Raw genomic sequence first — 19,614 nt, 5'->3', positions numbered from 1 at the left:
AAATAGATATGGTCTTAAAAAAAGTTCAGATTTTTAACAGGGTGATATGGTAAGAATATGAACAATCAATATCTTACCTGTTGTAGAAAGGTCTTTGAACACTCTCAGTTTGGAGAAAGCGTTTAATTCTGACCAAACTGAGAAGGTAACAGCTAGTTTGAGAGTGAAGACCAAAGTGGAATGCTGCTGTTTGCATCAGACTTCACTATAGTTAGCCATATTTTTGGAATTTATTGTGAAAATTATGGTGATATAAAAGTTTTTAATTTGTAAAGATTTGCCAAAAAAAAGTGTTAATTTGGGGGAGTGGAATTCCAGCAGTTCACTTTGGTCTTGTCCACACTTGGACTAGCTGTTAGTCTATGTATATTTTGCCAAACTGTGGTCTATCAAAAAGCTATCTACAACAGGCAAGACAGTATTTGTTCATAACATTCTCCACAAAATCCCACTTCAACGTATGTGAAATTTTAATCTGAAACCTTTTAAGAGTAGTGGCATCCTGTAAAATTTTATGAAGATGGTTTTATTCATAGAATGATGACTGTGGGATGACTGTACTTCCTGTCCTGCAGGTAATTAAGTTCAACTTCAATAATAGGGGTAGAACATACAAATAAAAAGGAAAAAAAAATACAGAAATAAAATGAGATGAAAGAATGAACAAAATACATAAAACATTTAGCAGCATGTATTTCAATAGCATAAAACATATAAAAATAAATGCTCAATATTTTCCCCCACAGATTTAAAAAGTACAAAAATATTGCAACAACTGCATCAAAGCATCAACAAAAATGTTCCAAACTTTAAAAAAATAAACAATATGTCTTTTTATGTGCCAAGAAAATGTAGAAGTTTTATAATCAGTATTTACATAAAGAAATTTGGCAAGATAATGGCACGCAAAAGAACCACACTATTAAAAAACATTTGTAAACTGAAATATCCAGCTATATTTACAGTTTGTGAATATCCCAATGTTAAAAACTGCATAAAAAACAAATCTGAGGGTGAGAAAGGAAGTCTTTTAAAGTTTGTTTTTTTCTTTGCCCAGTGCTGTCATGGTGACGACCTCTAACCCCAGAGGCTGAATGATTTCAGTCATTGATTTTGACATCTTTGCTTAATCACTGTCCTTTCAAAGGCTTCAAGTGCACTTTATGTTTGGTCAAACTGGCCAAACGGAGATGCTCAAATCACAGCGAAGACCCGAAACGCCTTCCCTCCAGGAGGGTTCTGAAGGCTGCAAGGAAAACAGAGGCAAGTATAAGAGCCAATCAAAGTCCAAAACATGTCCCTCCTTTTGTTAACCAACACTGATGATGGACACACAAACAGAGGGTACTGTACAAATCGGAAAGTTTGAAGACATTAAAGAAATAGGCTGAAAAAAAGGTGAAACCCTGAAAAAACAGATAAACCACACAATTTAACATAAACACAAGAAAATGTGTGTGTTAAAGTCAGTGTAATGTGAATTATTTGCACTCATTATCAATAACTCTCCTTTGGGGATGTTCTGCAATGTCCTTCTACTACTCATGCTTGTGATGTGTGATATTAATGATCTCATATAATCACTCTTACTGTGACCAGTCAGTGACGAACAGAAAGAACTGATTGTTTTGATATCCTCAAGGGTTGATTGATATGATATTGTTATGATAGAGTTGATATATGTTGACGTGTCTTCAAACAGAGTCCTTGACTCAGATCCATTCCTTCTTGTCTGTTTGGACCTTTGGATGATGGCTCAAACTTGGGGGCAGGGGCTGAAGGCTCGGCTGGAGCTTATTCTATAAAACTAACTTGTCCATTCAGGAAGTTATAGGAGGTCAGGGTTTCAAATGAATGAGACGACTGATAAGTGTGAAATCGTGCAATTGCATGTTCTGTGAATGTTTGGACTGCTCTCCAAAGCTTTGAAAATAAATCTGATGAACTACACCTTGGTCTGTTTGGGAATCTCCTTTTTTCCACAACAGTTAATTCAACAAAGAACGACTTGTTGTGAAGTGAAACGAGACATACATGATGGGAGATTATGAATCATCTCAGCAAAATGTCAAAATGAAATGAAGACAGATGAGAGATCAGAGTACATGAATACTATGAAAAGAACTCTGAGTCTCCATCTGACATTTTTCTGAATAAAAATAGATCAGATCCTAAAGTAGGTGTAATGTAAAATCAACAAAGTCCATGCTCAATAATCCTTGCATACGATCCAACAATTTTCAGTCAGGTCATCTGGACTGTTTCTTTTTTTTTGTGCTGAAACTTTTCGCCTTCCATCCAGAAGGCTTCATCAGTCAAGGAAACACACAACACAAAATTGATTCTTACCCCAACAGCTTACTCCAAAGTGGAACAAACCAGTTATGTTGGTACTAAGATGGTCTCTTTGGCACGCCCCCTCCTCAGGGAGGATCAGCACACAAAAAAAAGAAACTGTCCAGATGACCTGACTGAAAATTGTTGGATTGTATGCCTGGATTATTGAGCATGGACCTTGTTGGTTTTGAACCAGTTTGACATGACTGTCGACAAGGAAGAGGGCCAGCACCGGATGACGGGGCGTGCCAAAGAGACCATCTTAGCACCAACATAACTGGCTTGTTCCACTTTGGAGTCAGCTGTTGGGGGAAGAATCAGTTTTGTGTTGTGTGTTTCCTTGACTGATGAAGCCTTCTGGATGGAAGGTGAAACGTTTCAGCACAAAAAAAAGAAAATGTCCAGATGACCTGACTGAAAATTGTTGGATGTAAAGTAAAATGACTTAAAATCTGAAGCACAGTTTGTAGACCACCTTTAATGTTAACGATATTCTGGTAGGTATGTGTGATCCAAAATTTTCCCATGTCAAAGATTTAACCTGTTAATCTAATCTTCTTCATTCTGAATAATGTAATCACAAAATACATTTATTTTAGCACATGGCACCAGAGAGACAAATTTACTCCTGATCCTTCTGCTTTTAATAAGGAAATAACTGTTTCATACATCGAGACTGTTCATGTATGCTGATGATGAAGTGCTCTATTTCCAAACCCATTTTCAGGTTGTAGAATATTTGTTGAAACCACTGCTGCCTCCTTCTCTCTGTAATATCTTGGTGATTGAAAAAGACAAACTATTCCCAGAACTACATAAAGATACACTTTTCTCAACACTAATTGGAAAGGAATTATTTTTAACTAGAGGCATGCTAATCACCCTCTGAGGCACACTGCAAAGGAGATGAAATGAACTGTCTATTTTACGAAAAGATGGATGGAAAATAAATCTCTCAAACCTGAAAAAATGGATTTCTTTCCTCTACTGCAATACTTGAACAAGGAGAGAACAGAAACAATATGAACTCTTAGATAGTTTTATAGTCTTATATCTTATATATACTCATATACTTTAGTAGTGGGGACATTAGGTGTACTGTGAGAATGTGTAAAGTAGGAAAAGCTACTAGCAGGGATGGAACCAAACAGGATTTTTTTCCCCAAATAAATGTCTTTCTTAAAAAAAAAAAAGAATTTAAAAATGAATGGGCTCCAGTAGCTCTGTGGTCAGTGTTGCGGTCTCGCAGTGGTGAGGCTACAGGTTTGAGCACAGGTTGCATCTGAAAGTAAAACAATTGCCTTTTTTTGTGGGAGTTTGCTTGCCGTAGCATCCCCTGCAGAAGGGAGCAGCTGAATAAAACAATTGGATTAGAAACTTCTATAATGTTAGTCAGTGCTTAATTTGTAAACCAAATGATGCTGGAACGCAAATAGCGGGGAGTGGGGCGGGGTCTGGGGTTCCTCCCCCAGAAAATTTTGAATAAAGTAGATGCCATTTCCTGCATTTTGGTGAATTTTAAGGGGTTGTTAAACATCTACTTTTACACTCAGCTTCTCTCAAGCATCCTAACAACCCCGCAGCCCACCCCTTACATCGAGTACTAGCTACATTGCTACTGCCTTCATGTGCTTCGATTCTGTTGTTTAGTTATACAATGAGAAGACTTGTTTTTAAAAAAAAATTAAAGTAAATTGGACTGTCTTTTCGACATTTTGATCACTGATATTTTGACAAACTGGAGCCGTTGTTTTGATACGTGATGTACGTAACATTAAACATTTCTCTCGTATTTTTAATAAATAATAAAAAAAAGTATTAATGACCCATTTAAACTGTATAACTGATCAGCAAATTAGTCGGACTGCTTAATTATATTTTTGAATTTTTAATGAATTTGCCCATGACTGTACTTTTAGGGGCGGAGATTATTTTTAAGGGTAGAAGTGGAAATGCTTACTTGAAGGGGCAGCGCTTATGTGATATTAGGAAGCTGGTAAGTGGCTGTTGTGTTTAAAATATCTGTTTATGTAATTATTTTCAGATTACATGTCCAATATGGGTTTTATTTGTTCAAGACAGTCACATTTGTTCATAACTTTATTATTAGTAAGCCTGAGAGAGTTCCCGAATCCAAACAGTTACCAGGACGCACCCTGTCAAAGTAAGAGTTCCCTGATCCTGTTCCGGCAGGATCCGACTCAAATTAAGCCCTGATGTTAGTGGTAAAATGTTGTATTTTTGTTTATTTACTCACTGATTTAATCAATTTCATCTATCCTTTATCCACATATTTTATATCTTATCATCTACAAAGGTGTGCTTTAGCGCCGTCAGCACCCCAGGTCCCCACAAACTTTCTTGGTAATTATAACTAAACATATAGTGTAAGTATTTTTTTTTTCTTACAAAGCACAGGCATACAGACGCTATCCAATTCTAACTTGCAGATCTGCCATACCTCTCTGAGGAGACGCCATTTTGATATGAGCCAAAGTAGTGTCTTCGTTTATCCACTGGCATCACATCTATGTAACCACCCACGCTGTTGTTGATGACTCCAGCATGGACAGCTGCTCGACAGATGCTGGACTTCTACAGGCGTAGATGTTGGAGAGAAGAAACTTGTTTTTTTTTCAAAAACGTATTTGTGAAAATGTGTATTCATGAGTCCAGCTAAAAAAACAGAAACTTACATCAGAGTATATTCTGGTACCAAAGACTCTGGAAAAGTGAGGGTTCTCTTCTAAACAATAACTTGGGCAGTACAACCTAAAAAGACAATTTAACAACCTCAGTTGAGACAGGTTGGAGATAGACTGATAAATAAACTGCAAACAGTAAGTGCATCAAAGTTCTCACCTTGGACAATGTCTTGTAGGCTTTTCATATGGACACAATTGTAAAACTGTGATTTCACATGTGATGACTTGAACTGTAAGAAAAATATCCATAAAGCAGCTTAAAAAGCATTATTGTGTAGGAAATGTAATTTTTAATGAGCGCCATATTGTCAAACTAACCTGCTACTCTGGAAACCATAAAGGAGTTGGCACTTTTGTATTTTCTGTCGAGTGGAAATGAAAACATCAAATTTTATTCTGTTTTTTTCTCACTTTCTATCCTAATGACTACCGGCACTAAAATATATTTATCACATCATTGTTATTGTTACTGTCGTACCCAAGTGACTCAACTCCGTTCTTGTTGGATCTGATGAAAAAGTCTTTTCTGCCTTGTCTTGTCACATCCAGCCACCCTCCATCATTATTTATGACACCAGCATGTAGACCAGCTCTGCACACACTTGATTGCTGCAAAAACAGGACATTTCTTTGACACCGTGTACATTTTGCTGACACAGCAGCTAAAAAGTTAGCACTTCAGGTTTTTTTTTGTTTTTTTTCAGTCTGACACGTAGCTGCGCTTCTCACAATACTGGATGCTGCCGGATTGTACTAAATTATGCTCATTGTGGCATTCTAGGAACTCATGAGTTTTAGCATTAAATTACTGAAAAGACAGATCAAAGTTTGATAGAAATTCAGCACAATATGGCAGCTTTAAAGTATGCCTCATAATGTCCCACATACAAACTAGTCTGTGCGTCCAGTGGCTAACTTTTTTTTAAGATCCCACTGTATAGCTGCAACTTTCTCCATTTCGTTGCAGAACTTGTCAAGGTTTAAAATGTCGTTATAAACTGTCAACCAGCATCTATGGAAAAGGGAATACTGTCACGACTCTTGCAGGTCCTCTTGTAGTTGGGTACGAATTGACCCGTCTTTGTTCTATAATTGGTTTAATAGTGTAAGGCGGCACATCTTGCAAAAAAATCCCTTAGGTTTATTTCTGACTTTAATATGATCGCTCTCTGCCCTTTTCCCCAGGTTCCCTTTGGTTGTAGCTTGTTTTGTTTTATTTGCACATTCCAATACTTATTCACATCGTATACCACTGATATGACTAATTTCCACACCCTGCAAAGCAAATGTTTGATCTGGACCATTCATTGTTCTAATTAGGGTTTATAAAATTGTTTTTTTTATTATTTTGCTGTGGACATGTGAGCAAAGTAATAACAGCTGGTGTCTTATCCATCATTTAAACTCTTGACCTCACAGCACAAATTCTTTCTGATCACTCAATAGACACCAATGTTCGCTTGCAGTATTGTTTTCCATAAATACTGTAGCTTTTATGACAACCTTCCAGTCATCTATTTATTTTATTTTTTACTTGATGCAAACCTAGATATCCCTTTCCCAAGAGATGCACTATAATTTATCTTTGGGATCCCAAGGTGTTCCCATACCAAAGATGATATAAGTATATCCTTTAAGTCTGGGTCTGCCTCAGGGTATTCTCTCAGTGAGATATGACTGGGAAACCTCAAGATGAAAGTACCCAGGAGACATCCTAAACCAAACCACCCCAGCTGGATCCTTTCAATACATAGAAGCAGCGGTCCTACTCCAAGCTCATATCAGCTTCTTGTACCTGGGATGTCCTAACCACATGTGTGGGTTATAACATGCATAAACCGGCTCCAACATCATCCATGATCAAGACTCCTAGATACTTGAAGATTCATCCCCCAAACAACAGGATGGAGACCATCTTGTTTGTCATGAATACTGTGATCTGAGCATTATTTATGGGAAAAACACATAATTCTGGTTACTTGTTTACCTACCATTTCATAGTATACTGTTCCAACTACTTTTTCTGTTGCATCCAGACATCCAGCTGGACACTCGTACCTGTTTAATCAATTCAAAAACAGTTGTCTTTAAACAGACCGTATATTTTTCATTGTGATGATTTTCAATGTTTCATCTTCATTGTACCTATTACAAGTCGTTCCTTTACACTTATCTCGTAGCTTAGTGTCGCAGGTCACAAGCTGAGCTGAAACACACAAACACAGATTGTCTCTGTCCTACAGGAAACAGCATATAATGTACAAGCCAGCAACTTGGATGCAGAAAATCTGACTGAGCAAAACCTTGGGGAGACATCGTAACAACAGTTCCAGGACCCAAGACAAAAAATAAAATGAAAAAATTCAGCAAGGTTCAGGGTGGTCAGCAGATGCTGAAGTAAATGACTCATCTTACTCACAGGCTTCTTATAGAGCCGAGAGGAAGCCATTTAAAAATTACAGCGAGCGCCTCTCACCACCCTCAACACTCTTCAGCCAGCCATAAACCAACACACACACTCAAGGGGATCATGCTAAAATAAAGTTCCCCACCCTCTCCATAAAGAATGACTTGCAAATTCATAAAAAGTTAACAACTGTCAGTACTGATCAGCAGAATGACAAATAGAAGCTACAGAGCAGCGAGGCAATTTAAGATAAATTGGAAAAAAAAATACAGTTCTGTCATATTTTAAGGTATTTTTTATGGAGTTGCTTCCTTAACAGTAACTGTTTTGATTTATTTGGTTCTGACCCAGTTTTCAGGCAGGTTTTTCTATATGGTACATATTGTACTGCACTTCTGCTCTCTGGCAGCCCCACATCTAAAAACCAAATTCTGAACCCCCCCCAGTTTGGATGAAATTAGATCCAGAACAAACAGTTAAATGGCAGCTTACACATCTGCTGTGTGTTGACCACTTCGTTCTGCAGGTCCTGTGTTGGGGGCTTGGTGGGGGCTGGGGTAGGGAGGCTAGGAGACTCAGGCTTGGAGGCCCGGGACCAGGGGTTTGTGCCACGAGGGGCCTCTGGCTCAATAAAGTTGTTTTCTTCCGTTTCCTCTTGCAGGTGATTGAACCTGTCATCTTCAACTAAAGATACAAAAGCAAGAATGATGAGCGCACTTTTCTGAAATTTCTTTCTTGGTGTGTATCACTTTAGCTTACCTTTGTAGCAAAGATTGTCCTTGCACCCTCCTCCATAGCTCGGAGGACAAGCAGAGCAAGAGGTCCCATGTTTGTAAGGTGCATGACCCCACCAGTTCCCCCTGTTCAGGTAAAAGAATAAGCCAGGTTTACTCGACACAAACTGGGTATGTCACACTGCAGATATTGCTCAGTTATGGCATTGTGCAATACTGTCAATAAATTAAGTTATAAGATATTTAAACATATTAAACAATGCACAGTAGGTGGGTAATAGGAAGTTCAAGGTTAGGCTGTGAAGTTAGCTGTGAGTTTAGAATGGTTATGGCCTTGGGGAAAAAAATGTTCTTGAATCTGTTCGTTTTTGTTTTACGTCACTGGTACTCTTCATGTTCGCTTACTTTGGTGAATAGTTGCAAACAAGGTACACAGCTTTGGTCCAAATCTGCCCCCATACATTCATGTTGTAGCACAAGTTGACGGCACAGCCAATACGGCTGCTGGTGGCCCAAACCAGCTGTAAAAGAATGACAAAAACACAATTTACTTACACAAGCGTACTTTAAATCAGTCAAGGCTTGCTTGAAAAGGCGAGTCGCCGTGCATTTACCTGTGTGTAATGCGTACAAACTGGTCCGGAGCACCTGAACGGACAGTAGGGATTACACTCCTGGGGGTAAGGGAAGGAGTAATCCTTCACCTCATCGTACCAGGCCTGCACGTGGGATGTGGGTGGACGATATCTGATAGCATCAATAAACAAAGAGTGTTTCAAACAGCATTTATTTTCTGTTCGTGTGGGTGTTGTAAGCTGTTCTCTGCTTCCTGTAAGCTACAACACAGTCTTTCAAACTTTTTGCAAGATATTTTTTTTCTGTCAAGGAACTTTCTTAATAATCTGTTTAGTTCCATTCAGTCAAGTCCATCCTATATCTACACACTTCTTCCTTTCTATGTCATGGGGGTCACTGGTGTCCATATCCAGCAGTCACTGTGCAAGAGGCCGTGGACAGGTTGCATGTCCATCACAGGGCCACATGGAGACAAACGAGACAAACAACCATTCTCATTCACACCTAGAGACAATTTAGAGTTACCAATTAGCCTGTTAGCATGCTAGACTGTTAGAGAAATGATATCATTTAGTCATAAAAAGTCAAATAGCTTATTTATTAATTTCAGTGTTCAATAAGATCACTTAAGTCAAGTCCACTTGAAAAACTGAGTACAGTCAAAATGCTTACCTTCCCCAGTGTGCGCCCAGGTTCTGCCCAATCTGTGGGAGTAAACCAGCCGGACCATGCTCCCACAAACAGGTCTCTGCCCACTCCTCTGCTGTACGCTCCAACTCTGTGTCCCACACCTGTCCACATGAAGACAAACAACTTTAGCTTTGTGGCTTATACTGGATAAGAGACAAAACACCATTCAGTCACTTAGCTACTAAATGAACCTACCTTAATTAGAAAGATGCTGGTGTGTGGTGATATAGAACAGTATCAAATATATAAGTGTGGAACTATCTCCGGTCATCTTACTCCTCAACTAACTGCCGTCATTGTAGAGGGTTTAATTATTTTAAGTCAGATAACCTTTTCTTAATGGTTTTGTCCCTCAAATTGTAGGTACATTAAAAAAATGCATTCATACTTTCCAAATGTCTGACAAGAAGAATGCTTTTCTTTCACTTCACTGGTCTCTCTGACTCATAAATCCAGTTGGATATCCTAAAGACTCTTATAAATTAATGGGGTGGGGTGTAGGGATGCAGTGGGTTCTTCTTTACAAAATGTTAGAATAACACAGCTGTAATTCCACAGAAGAACATTGCGTTCCAGTATTTGGACACCTTTTCATTCATTTTTAGTGCTAGATGACCCATCTGATGGAAAATCAATTAGTGCGCTGTGGTAACATAACAGTAAAAGGTGTCAAAAGTTTCTTCCTTTCACACACCGAGCTCTGGTTTTAAGCTCGTTCTCAGTGAAATCTCATCCTGTAGCAGTCACTGAAACATATTTCTGCACTTCCACCATCACCTTCTCCTTTACTGTTCACTGTAATAAGTAGCAAGTGATCTCAGAAACATGCACCGAGCTTCCAAACCGTATCTCTAGAGATACTCTGAATCAACTCTCCTAACTGCAGTCAGTTTATTCAGCTGCTTGTTGGAGTCCAGTTGGGTATAAAATGGATGGATTTGTTTAAGTCAACAGGAATGGTATGATTTTCCAATACAGATAATGCATTTTATAAAGTACTGCAGAAATGTTACATAACTAATCACTTGCACACCTTCAAAGACAGCCTGGAGTTTTCTGTGGTCCTACAATGACTGACGGAGTCATAATAGTTGTTAAATTGAATTAAACATCATTATCCTATCAGTGTTGTATCCTTTTTTGTAGCACAATAATGATAACCAGCCCTGAAACTGCTGCACCCCTTTCTGGGTATCTTTGACTCCACCCAAGGCACAGAGCTGACAGATGGCAACGTGGCATCAAATACCAGTTTCCAGGCTAAAAATAAAATCAATCCAAAGAGCACCATGTGATAAACACCAATTAGCAGATTAACTGTATGGGTCTTTTGTTGAGCAGCTGTTGTCACCCTCAAACTGTGCTGAAACTGTGATATTTTAAATGGGCAAAGCTCAATTTTCAAGTTCCAATATGAAAATAAAATCAATCTAAACACACTGTTAAGTCCAAATTCCTACTTGGAAAGTCTGAAGTTCTGAGGTTTCTCCCCAACTCCTACCACAAAATCCAACATGGCTGCTGCACACATGTAAAATAGCAATAGCTACAAAAATACACCAGATATTTGCTCTTATGATGGCTTGCATCTCATGAAATCAGTCCCACACACAGTACTGCTATGTTGCTTTGGAGTTTGAATGAATAAAATGTAGAGGAATGCATGATATTTGCTTGCTATGGCTAACAAAGGCTAGCCTGGTTACAGAGTACAACAGTGAACAAACCCTACTGGCGATAGGATCCGCATGAAGTTGATAAAGAAATTGCAAAAAGAGATTTTTTTTATTTTTACTGAGGCTACCTTATGCAGAAAAAAAAAATCTGTTTTACAGTGGTAAGCAGACATATTTGTAATAAGTCATATGATCTGTACTAAAAATAATCATGCAGCAATGTCAGTGAAACGACTTTAGCACTTTAAATGCATTTAAGATATTTTCTAGTTAAATTGTACCAGGAAATGAACAAACCTTCCATCTTTCATGCAGCCAAAGCTGCATGGAAGATGGGAATTTCAAATTTACAGTTTGCATCATAAATACTTGACATGTAGATGTGTGGAAGTATGTTGCAAGGAATGTTAAACACAATCAGCATCTACAAGCTAACAACCTCTAAAAGGGTTTATATGAAAGGGTCAGGTGGGGCGCAAATTTTTCAGCTGCTGCATCTGTACAGTGTACAGCCGGCGTGTCACGCTGCTGCAGTTTGCACAGTTACCCCAGGAGGAGAGGCCTTGTAACCACAAACCACCCCACCCACCACCCACTACAACCACACTTCTACAGGACCTGTAAAGAAAAACACCTCTGCAGCTAACGTCTTTCAGCGCTGAGCACACGGCATTGTTTGTTTCGCTTAACACTTCATTTGTGGTCTGGATTTATTTTGTTCATCTGGTTGCATTCATGGGGTGAATGGGGTATTTCCTTTGCTAGTACAGGTTTCCAGCTAATAATCAGTGGGTTGTACTCAGACATACTGAGAAGTAGGAGAAAGATGTGGAGAGGGGTGGGGGCACACAGGAGAAGGGGTAAATAAATACACGGCTGGGAGGATGCAAATTAGTTAAATTACCTGATGTAAATTGAAAATGAACATTGAAAAACAGACTGTGTGTATTTTAATCTGTCTGATGTACTCCTACTTTTACTCTCAGTGATTCAATTTTTCACGCAGGGCACTCGAACTAATATCAGCTAAAGTCAAACATTCCTTTCTATCAAACACCATAATTTCCCCCTTATAACCTTAAAATGTTAAGTCTGGTTGAGAAGCTACGCATTTGCAAAACTGCATACATCATCATGATGCCAGTACATTGAGACGATGTTTTGAGGCATCAAAAGTATGACTGATACAGGATTTCTGTTGGTTATATTAATAATAGTTGATCGCTGTGAGGTTGTCTGAAACTGCAGAAAACCTCATTTATTATAGGAGCACAGGGATGCTCTGAAGGACGACTTCTGAGGATTTACACAGATGTTTGAAAAGGGCTGAATAATCAGAAATCAAATGGAATGAGAAAAGTTTTGAGCAAAATTAACTGTTTGTTGCAACTCATGATGACGTCCAGAGGATAAATCAGCACTCAGTCGAAGGAAATCTCCTTTAGAGAAATGACACACTGAACAGACGCAGACTTGCTGTTACATTTCAACCAGTTAGAGGTTTTCTTTATAGATGATGACGATCTTAACTAATCCATGGCAGCAGAAAGCTGATTTATGAAGCCATTGTCTTTGTTTGTTTTTGGACCATAACTATAAAACTCATTATTCAGTCATACAATACAATTTATTAAGTTTTGGAAAGATGGGGGAAACATTTAGTGCCTATAATTTTGGGATTTAGCCACGGGCTACATAATGTTCTAGCTAAACTCCTGTCAGCTTTAAAGGGTGGATTGCTGTCTTCGGGTCGAGGGTGAGGTTCTGCCTCAAGTGGAGGAGTTTAAGTATCTCAGGATTTTGTTCACGAGTGAGGGAAGAATGGAGCGTGAGATTGACAAACAGATTGGTGCAGTGTCTGCAGTATTGTGTACTCTGTGCCGGTCTGTTGTGGTGAAGAGAGAGCTGAGCTGTAAGGCAAAGCTCTCTGTTTATCAATCAGTCTACGTTCCTACCCTCACCTATGGCTATGAACGCTGGTGACCAAAAGAATGAGATCCTGGATACAGGTGGTTGAAATGAGTTTCATCCACAGGTTAGCTGGACTCTCTCTTAGAGATAGGGTGAGAAGTTCAGCTATCTGAGAGAAACTTGGACTAGAACCGCTGCTCCTCCACATCGAGAGGAGCCAGTTGAGGCGGTTCGGGCCTCTGGTAAGGATGCTTCTTGGGCACCTCCCTAGGGAGGTACTCCAGGCATGTACGACTCAAAGGAGATCCCAGACACGCTGGAGAGACTATGCCTCTCATTTGGCCTGGGAATGCCTTGGAGTCCTCGCAGAAGAGCTGGAAGAGGTGGCTGTGGAAAAAGATGGCAAGATGCTCAAGCTGCTGCCCCCGCCACCCGACTTTGGAATAAGCGAAAAATAATGAATGGATGGATGGATTGATGGATGGATGGATGGATGGATGGATGGATGGATGGATGGATTGAAAAAGCACCTCTGATGTGTAACACCACAATGACTTAAGGATGCAGTTTCAGCTTCACCAGCACTGTTCTGCACTCAGAACTTGAATCGTGCAGTCGGGTGTAGTTGATGCAGATTTTTTTTAAATGGCAGAAGGTGGTCTAGTTTGCTGGCCAACAGATCAGTCAGTCGTCCCTTTGCAACAAATCCTGGCATCCCAAAGGCATTACCAGCAAAAAGCAGATCGAGTATTTTTCCCACCCCCTTTCCTTGGTCCATCGCGTCACCGAAAACTGAGTCACCGTTTAAATGTCAAAAAGACTCCAAGGCATGCTCTTTTTCAAAAGGTCCACGACTCCCTCAGAAAGGCATGTATGAAGAAACGCTGCAACACAGATGACTATGACTGTAAAAAGATTTCAAATGAAAGCAACATTCTCAAAAGGATTGCTCATCCTCTGCCGCCTTGCAAGCTAAACCTTTAAACATTGATCTCTCAAGATCGGTTTGGGCTCCGAATGTGTTTTCGGGATGACTCTTGGCAACTAAAACACCAAATCTGTAGAATTAACTCATTTATAGATATTTTTGTGTTTGCTACTGTTGATTAGCTGAGGCAGTTAGCTTTAATTAGGCTGACTCCAAGTTTTTTTAACGTCTAGGTGTGTTCATCTGATTCGACAAAGAACCTCAGTTAGAATCCAGGAAGCAATCCCACTGAAACTGTATTGTGCTGCACTTTCTTTAGACCTGTCTAAAGCTTTTGACCCTGTGGACCATGACATCTTATGTCGTAAGCTCCCAGAAATTGGTTTCTCAGATCACACTACTGGCTGGTTCTCTAATTATCTCTCAGATCTGAGACAATGTGTTTGACATAACGGTACTTCTTCCAGCTAGCTAACTGTTAACAATGGTGTACCACAAAGCTCAGTTTTAGGATCCACCCTCTTCAAAAAAGTTCAAATTCAAGTTAGGACCCACCCTCTTCACAATCTACATAAGTATTGTAGGTCAGATCATTCCTGATGCATCCTTACATTTCTATGCCGACGACACAGTTGTTTATTGTCGAGCTAAATCAGTTTCTAAGGTTTTCCATCTTTTACAGTCTGCATTCAACATCATCTAGTCAGATTTGTTTCATCTCAAACTTATGCTAAATGCTGACAAAACCAAAGAGATGTTGTTTTCAAACAGGAAGTCAGTACCAGCAGTCCTTCTTTCTATTTTATCTTTGAATGGTGTCCCTATTGAGTGTTTGGATTCTTATAAATACTTTGGTATTTTGGTCGATTCACATCTCTTAAGCCTCGTCGACAACTTGGTAAAGAAACTGAACATAAAACTGGGTTTCTTTTTTAGAACTAGATCCCATCTAACTCTGAATGCTAAATACCTAACTGCTACATTCTTCCCCAATTGTTTCATTTTTCAGTTCATGGCAAAAACCAATGCAGACATGTTCCCGTTAGTATTTTATGCCGCTTTATAACGTAACTGTTTATTTCTTTCGTTTTTATGTCACTTCTTCTATTTACTTTTTCATTTTATATGCTTTTTGTATGATTGTGTATCGTTGTCTGGACCTCATCTGTGTTCTTTGTTTAAAACAGATCTCTCATGTAATGGCTCAAGGAGACCAACCTATATAAATAAAGGTTGACTGAAAAATAAAGCTGTATGATGATGTGCTACTTAGAATCAAAGAATCCATCGGATTCAGCTTTGAAGCCAGTGGCGGTGCTATCGGCACTGGTTTTGAATGTCCTGTGGCACCCTCCAGTGGAGATTTTCTAGACAAAACCAGCTCATCAAAAACCAGAAACCCTAAACACTAAATCTGACAGCTGCAACATCTTTTTTTAATTATTTTAGTAAGTGATGCAATAACTACAGTATTACAGATCCATGATCTCACAGTCAAACATCTTAGATGTATTTTCATGTAATTATTGTCTCAAAGGACTTGGAGAGTCTTTCGAGACAGAACTATCTAAGAATAAACGAAAGTGCACAAAGCTTGCAGTGTAGCTCTGATTCACCCAGGACAGAAAAAAACACCAACAGAGCTCTCTCATAAATCACTAACATCACCGCCACCTCAGTCCTGAGCGCAGCCCAGCGAAGCCAAGTTAAACATTTAGGAAGGTGGGGCCTTTTCTCCCAAGATGCCATCTGTTTGTCTTGCAGGCCTTCAAATGCTGACACTGCTCTGTTTGTAGCTGTGGCTCCCACAGGCAGGAGGCAGAGCCGCTTGTCCTTGTACTGGCTGGCTGCAGAGTGCTGATGCTCATTCAGGGTTTTCTTGTTGTTTTTGGGTAATGACAGAACGGGAACAGGGCCACAGGTTTAAGGAAGAGGGAGGCACAGTGAGAGGGCAAAAAAAGGAAGCAGATGAAGAGGGAAAAGAAGGGGGGGATTTGAATCGATGGTATCTCTGAGTCTCTCTGCCTTAGAGGGTCACTGAGGTCGTGGTTTAATACAAAGGCTTACAACAATGGGAGCTGATGGGCGAGCACTTGTGCACGGGCTTGTGTGAGCACGTCTGCATGCACGGGTGTACATCTGGAGCGCAGGCAAGCAAGCCTGTGAAGTCTTCCAGCAGACTGAAGCTGTGAGGTTTCTGAAAGGCGACGTCTTTTCAATGCAGGCAGAAGGAAAAAGCTGCAAAATATAGAAGCCCTTTCAAAATAAAAGGCAAGAGCAGGCACTGGAAAGTAGCTTGAGTTTTGAATTTCAACACATACAGAATTGCAAATGAAGATGTCCCTTTTTTCTGGTTTCCTATCTTTACTCTTGTTCCAAATCTTTTATTTAATATGTTTTTATGGGGTGTCATTTGTAAAGTTACACAGTGAAAAATTAACAGCAATACTTTGGTTTATTAGCCTTTAAAAAGAAAAAATATATAGGTTTTTTTCTCAAAGTCATATTTTCACCATGTCATTCATACATTGACAAATGTCATAGTTCCAAACTAAATATTTAATTTACAAGCTAAATATTTAGTTTACAAAATAAATATTTAACTTGCAAGTTAAATATTTAGTTAGTAAACTAAATATTTATGTGTATATTAAATATTTAATTTCCAAGCTGAATATTTATTGTCCAAGCTAAATATTCAATTTCCATACTAAACATTTAATTTCTAAGCTAAACATTTAATTTCCAAAATAAATATTTAATTTTCTAACTAAATATTTAACTCTCACCTAAGCATTTAACTTACAAGTTAAATGTTTAGTTAGCAAATTAAATATTTAATTTAGGAATTAGGGCAGCACGGTGGCACAAATGGTAGAGCTGCTGCCTCTCAGCGAGCAGGTCCCTGGTTCAAATCCCGGTCCGGGGGCCTTTCTGGGTGGAGTTTGCATGTTCTCTTCGTGCATGTGTGGGTTTTCTCTGGGTACTCCGGTTTTCTCCCACAGACTAAAAACATGCATGTTAGGCTGATTGTTAACTCTAAATTGTCCCTAGGTGTGAGTGAAGAGAGTGAATGGTTGTTTGTCTCATTTGTCTCTATGTGTCCCTCTGATGGACTTCCGACCTGTCCAGGGTGTACCCTGCCCCTCGCACAGTGATTGCTGGACATGGGCACCGGCGACCCCTGTGACCCAAAATAGACTAAGCGGGTAAAAGATAATGGATGGATGGATGGATGGATGGATTTAGGAATTAAATATTTTGCTTCGAAATTAAATGTTTAGTTTGGAAATTAAATATTTAGTTTTGGAAATTAAATATTTAATGTACACCTAAATATTTAGTTTATTCACTAAATTGCAAGTTAAGTATTTAGTTCGTAAACTAAATATTTAGCTTGTAATTTAAATATTTAGTTTGGAATGATGACGTTTATAAATGTATGAATAACATGGTGAAAATATGACTTTGAAAAAAAAACATATTTTTTCTTATTAAAGGTTAAATAAACCAAAATATCGCTGTTAATTTTTGACTGTGTAACTTTACAAATGGCACCCTATATTTTTTTTGCCATTTCTCCCTTCATTGCTGTTTCTCTTTTTCTTCCATGAAACATTTGACATGCTCTCGCTTTCTTTTACTTCACATCTTCTTGTTGCACATGTTTAACCCTTATGTGCCCCTTGCAGCTACAAAATAAAACCCACTGTAACAGGGTTCAGTTGGAAAGATCTGCTTAGCTCAGCAGTTTTTCTGTAAACGCAGAAACCAGAAGCTCATGTCCAATTTTAACAAGAGCTAGTCAAGCTCAACCTCACAATTACACAATTGCACAGTCCAGCTGCCCCCCCCCCCCCCCCCCAGAAGGAAATGTTTATTTGCCTCCACTGGAGGATAATACAGCCTTTTGTTCTGTTGCTCTTTAAGTGAGCATGGAAAGGTGCTGCACAAAGATTTGATTTATTATTATTTTTTTACTGTTTCACAGTCGAGCTGGGCTTACACATGTAGTCCATTTGGCAAAGTTCGTACGTGTGTGAGTGTGTTTAGCGGGGGGTTGGACAGCTGGTAAAACAAGGCCCAGCGCCTGATTCTAATTGCTCTGTGAAAAGCGATCTGGCGTGATGGCCAAAGGATAAAGTCAAACAAATCTCAAAGTGTGAGCCGAGAGAGAGACTGAAGAAATGTGATCATTGGCAGGTTGGTCAAATTCTTTCTGCTCTGGCAAAACAACATAAGGGTGCAAGGTCATACAGTATGTGTGTGTGTGTGTGTGTGTGTGTGTGGGGGGTATGTTTGAACCAAAGAAGACCAGTACCAGGTAGATGCACACTCCGTGACCTTCACCCACCTACCATGTACTCCATGTTGGAGGCGGGGGGGTACACCTCGCCTCGGAGCTTGTTGTGAAGCTCCAGGATGAGTTGAGCGTCGCTGTCCTTGATGGCTCGCCTCCCCCTCTGCTTGGCCTCCCACCAGTCGCCGTCCTCATCCAGATACTTGTCCAAGATCTGCTGCCAGCCCGTGGAGTTGGGAAGCATCACCGCGGACGTGGCGGCGAGGAGCAGCAGCAGCACGGCAGCTCCTCTCAGCCAGTGTGACCTCATCCTCGTTGGTGATGCTGATGAAGAAAGGTGGCGGGAGGCTCAGACTCAGTGAGTGAACGGATGAGGGGGAGGAAGTGGCTGCTTTTCTGATTGGACACAAAGAGAAACAGATTCACTGAAAAGATGGAAGTGAGTGTTCTGAATCAAATTTGCTGACGCACTTCTGTCAATATTGAACTTGAACATTAGCTCGCAGACTCGTGGAGGCTGTTATGGATCTACTAACTGGATTCACTGAGGGTGAACTGGCAGGCTTTGATAACTTCTCTCTGCCATCCAAACAAAACAAACTGAGGCCGAGCGCTCCCGGAGAAAACTCTCAGGGTACGTGTTGCGAGTGACACAGCTACCACCACGTCAAAGTTGAGCACATTGTGTTTAAATCAGATCCTGTTAAAACCATTTTGTGGCAGACATCTTACCGTGGATTGACTACAAATTTTAATCGTTTGTAGATGTACATCTAAAGATTATGTTCTAAAAGTATAAATAAAGTTTGTTCAGTGGTACATAATATACATTGCTAACAGACAAACAGGATTTATTGCTAAAGTTTGACGCAAAAAAGTATTTTGCAATAAGTAGCATTCACAGTATACGTTGTGAATGCTCTCAGCTACAATCACACTAAGTTTTAGCAACTTATGCATAAAACTCCATCCATCCATCCATTTTCTTTGGTGGTGCCCATGTCCAGCAATCACTGTGCGAGGGGCGGGGTACACCCTGGATGGGTCGCAAGTCCATCACAGGGCCACATAGAGACAAACGAGACAAACAAACATTTACTCTCTCACTCACACCTAGGGACAATTTAGAGTTACCAATCAGCCTAACATGCATGTTTTTGGACTGTGGGAGGAAACCGGAGTACCCGGAGAAAACCCACGCATGCACGGAGAGAACATGCAAACTCCACCCAGAAAGGCCCCTGGACCGGGGTTTGAACCAGGGACCTGCTCGCTGAGAGGCAGCAGCTCTACCAGTTGCGCCACCGTGCTGCATGCATAAAACTGACTGAAATATAACTGGTTTTGTAT

General features: G+C 39.8%; 1 protein-coding gene across 1 annotated transcript; it reads right to left on the bottom strand.

Moving 5' to 3' along the window:
• Window positions 1–1,194: 1,194 nt before the first annotated feature.
• crispld1a (cysteine-rich secretory protein LCCL domain containing 1a) lies at window positions 1,195–18,574 on the bottom strand. Its single transcript, XM_037693978.1, has 14 exons — window positions 18,323–18,574; window positions 9,432–9,550; window positions 8,798–8,930; window positions 8,589–8,704; window positions 8,209–8,309; window positions 7,942–8,133; window positions 7,188–7,248; window positions 7,034–7,100; window positions 5,521–5,651; window positions 5,361–5,404; window positions 5,200–5,272; window positions 5,034–5,109; window positions 4,799–4,932; window positions 1,195–1,246 (listed from the first exon to the last, which is right to left on the bottom strand). Exons 1-14 carry the CDS (start codon window positions 18,572–18,574, stop codon window positions 1,195–1,197), a joined length of 1,551 nt encoding a protein of 516 aa, XP_037549906.1.
• Window positions 18,575–19,614: the final 1,040 nt, after the last annotated feature.

The sequence above is a fragment of the Nematolebias whitei genome, chromosome 20 (assembly GCF_014905685.2).
Source record: "Nematolebias whitei isolate Nwh7 chromosome 20, NemWhi1, whole genome shotgun sequence".
Classification (NCBI taxonomy): domain Eukaryota; kingdom Metazoa; phylum Chordata; class Actinopteri; order Cyprinodontiformes; family Rivulidae; genus Nematolebias; species Nematolebias whitei.
This window is presented reverse-complemented; position numbering and strand designations above follow the sequence as displayed.

Bases quoted from the DNA above. Each gene is read 5' to 3' on its own strand.
- crispld1a (XM_037693978.1), bottom strand. From the start codon at position 18,574: ATGAGGTCACACTGGCTGAGAGGAGCTGCCGTGCTGCTGCTGCTCCTC. The intron at 8,931-9,431 runs GTAAGCATTTTG...TGATGCTATCAG, and splicing joins CTGGGCGCACACTGGGGAAG to ATATCGTCCACCCACATCCC. The intron at 8,705-8,797 runs GTAAATGCACGG...ATTCTTTTACAG, and splicing joins TTTGTACGCATTACACACAG to CTGGTTTGGGCCACCAGCAG.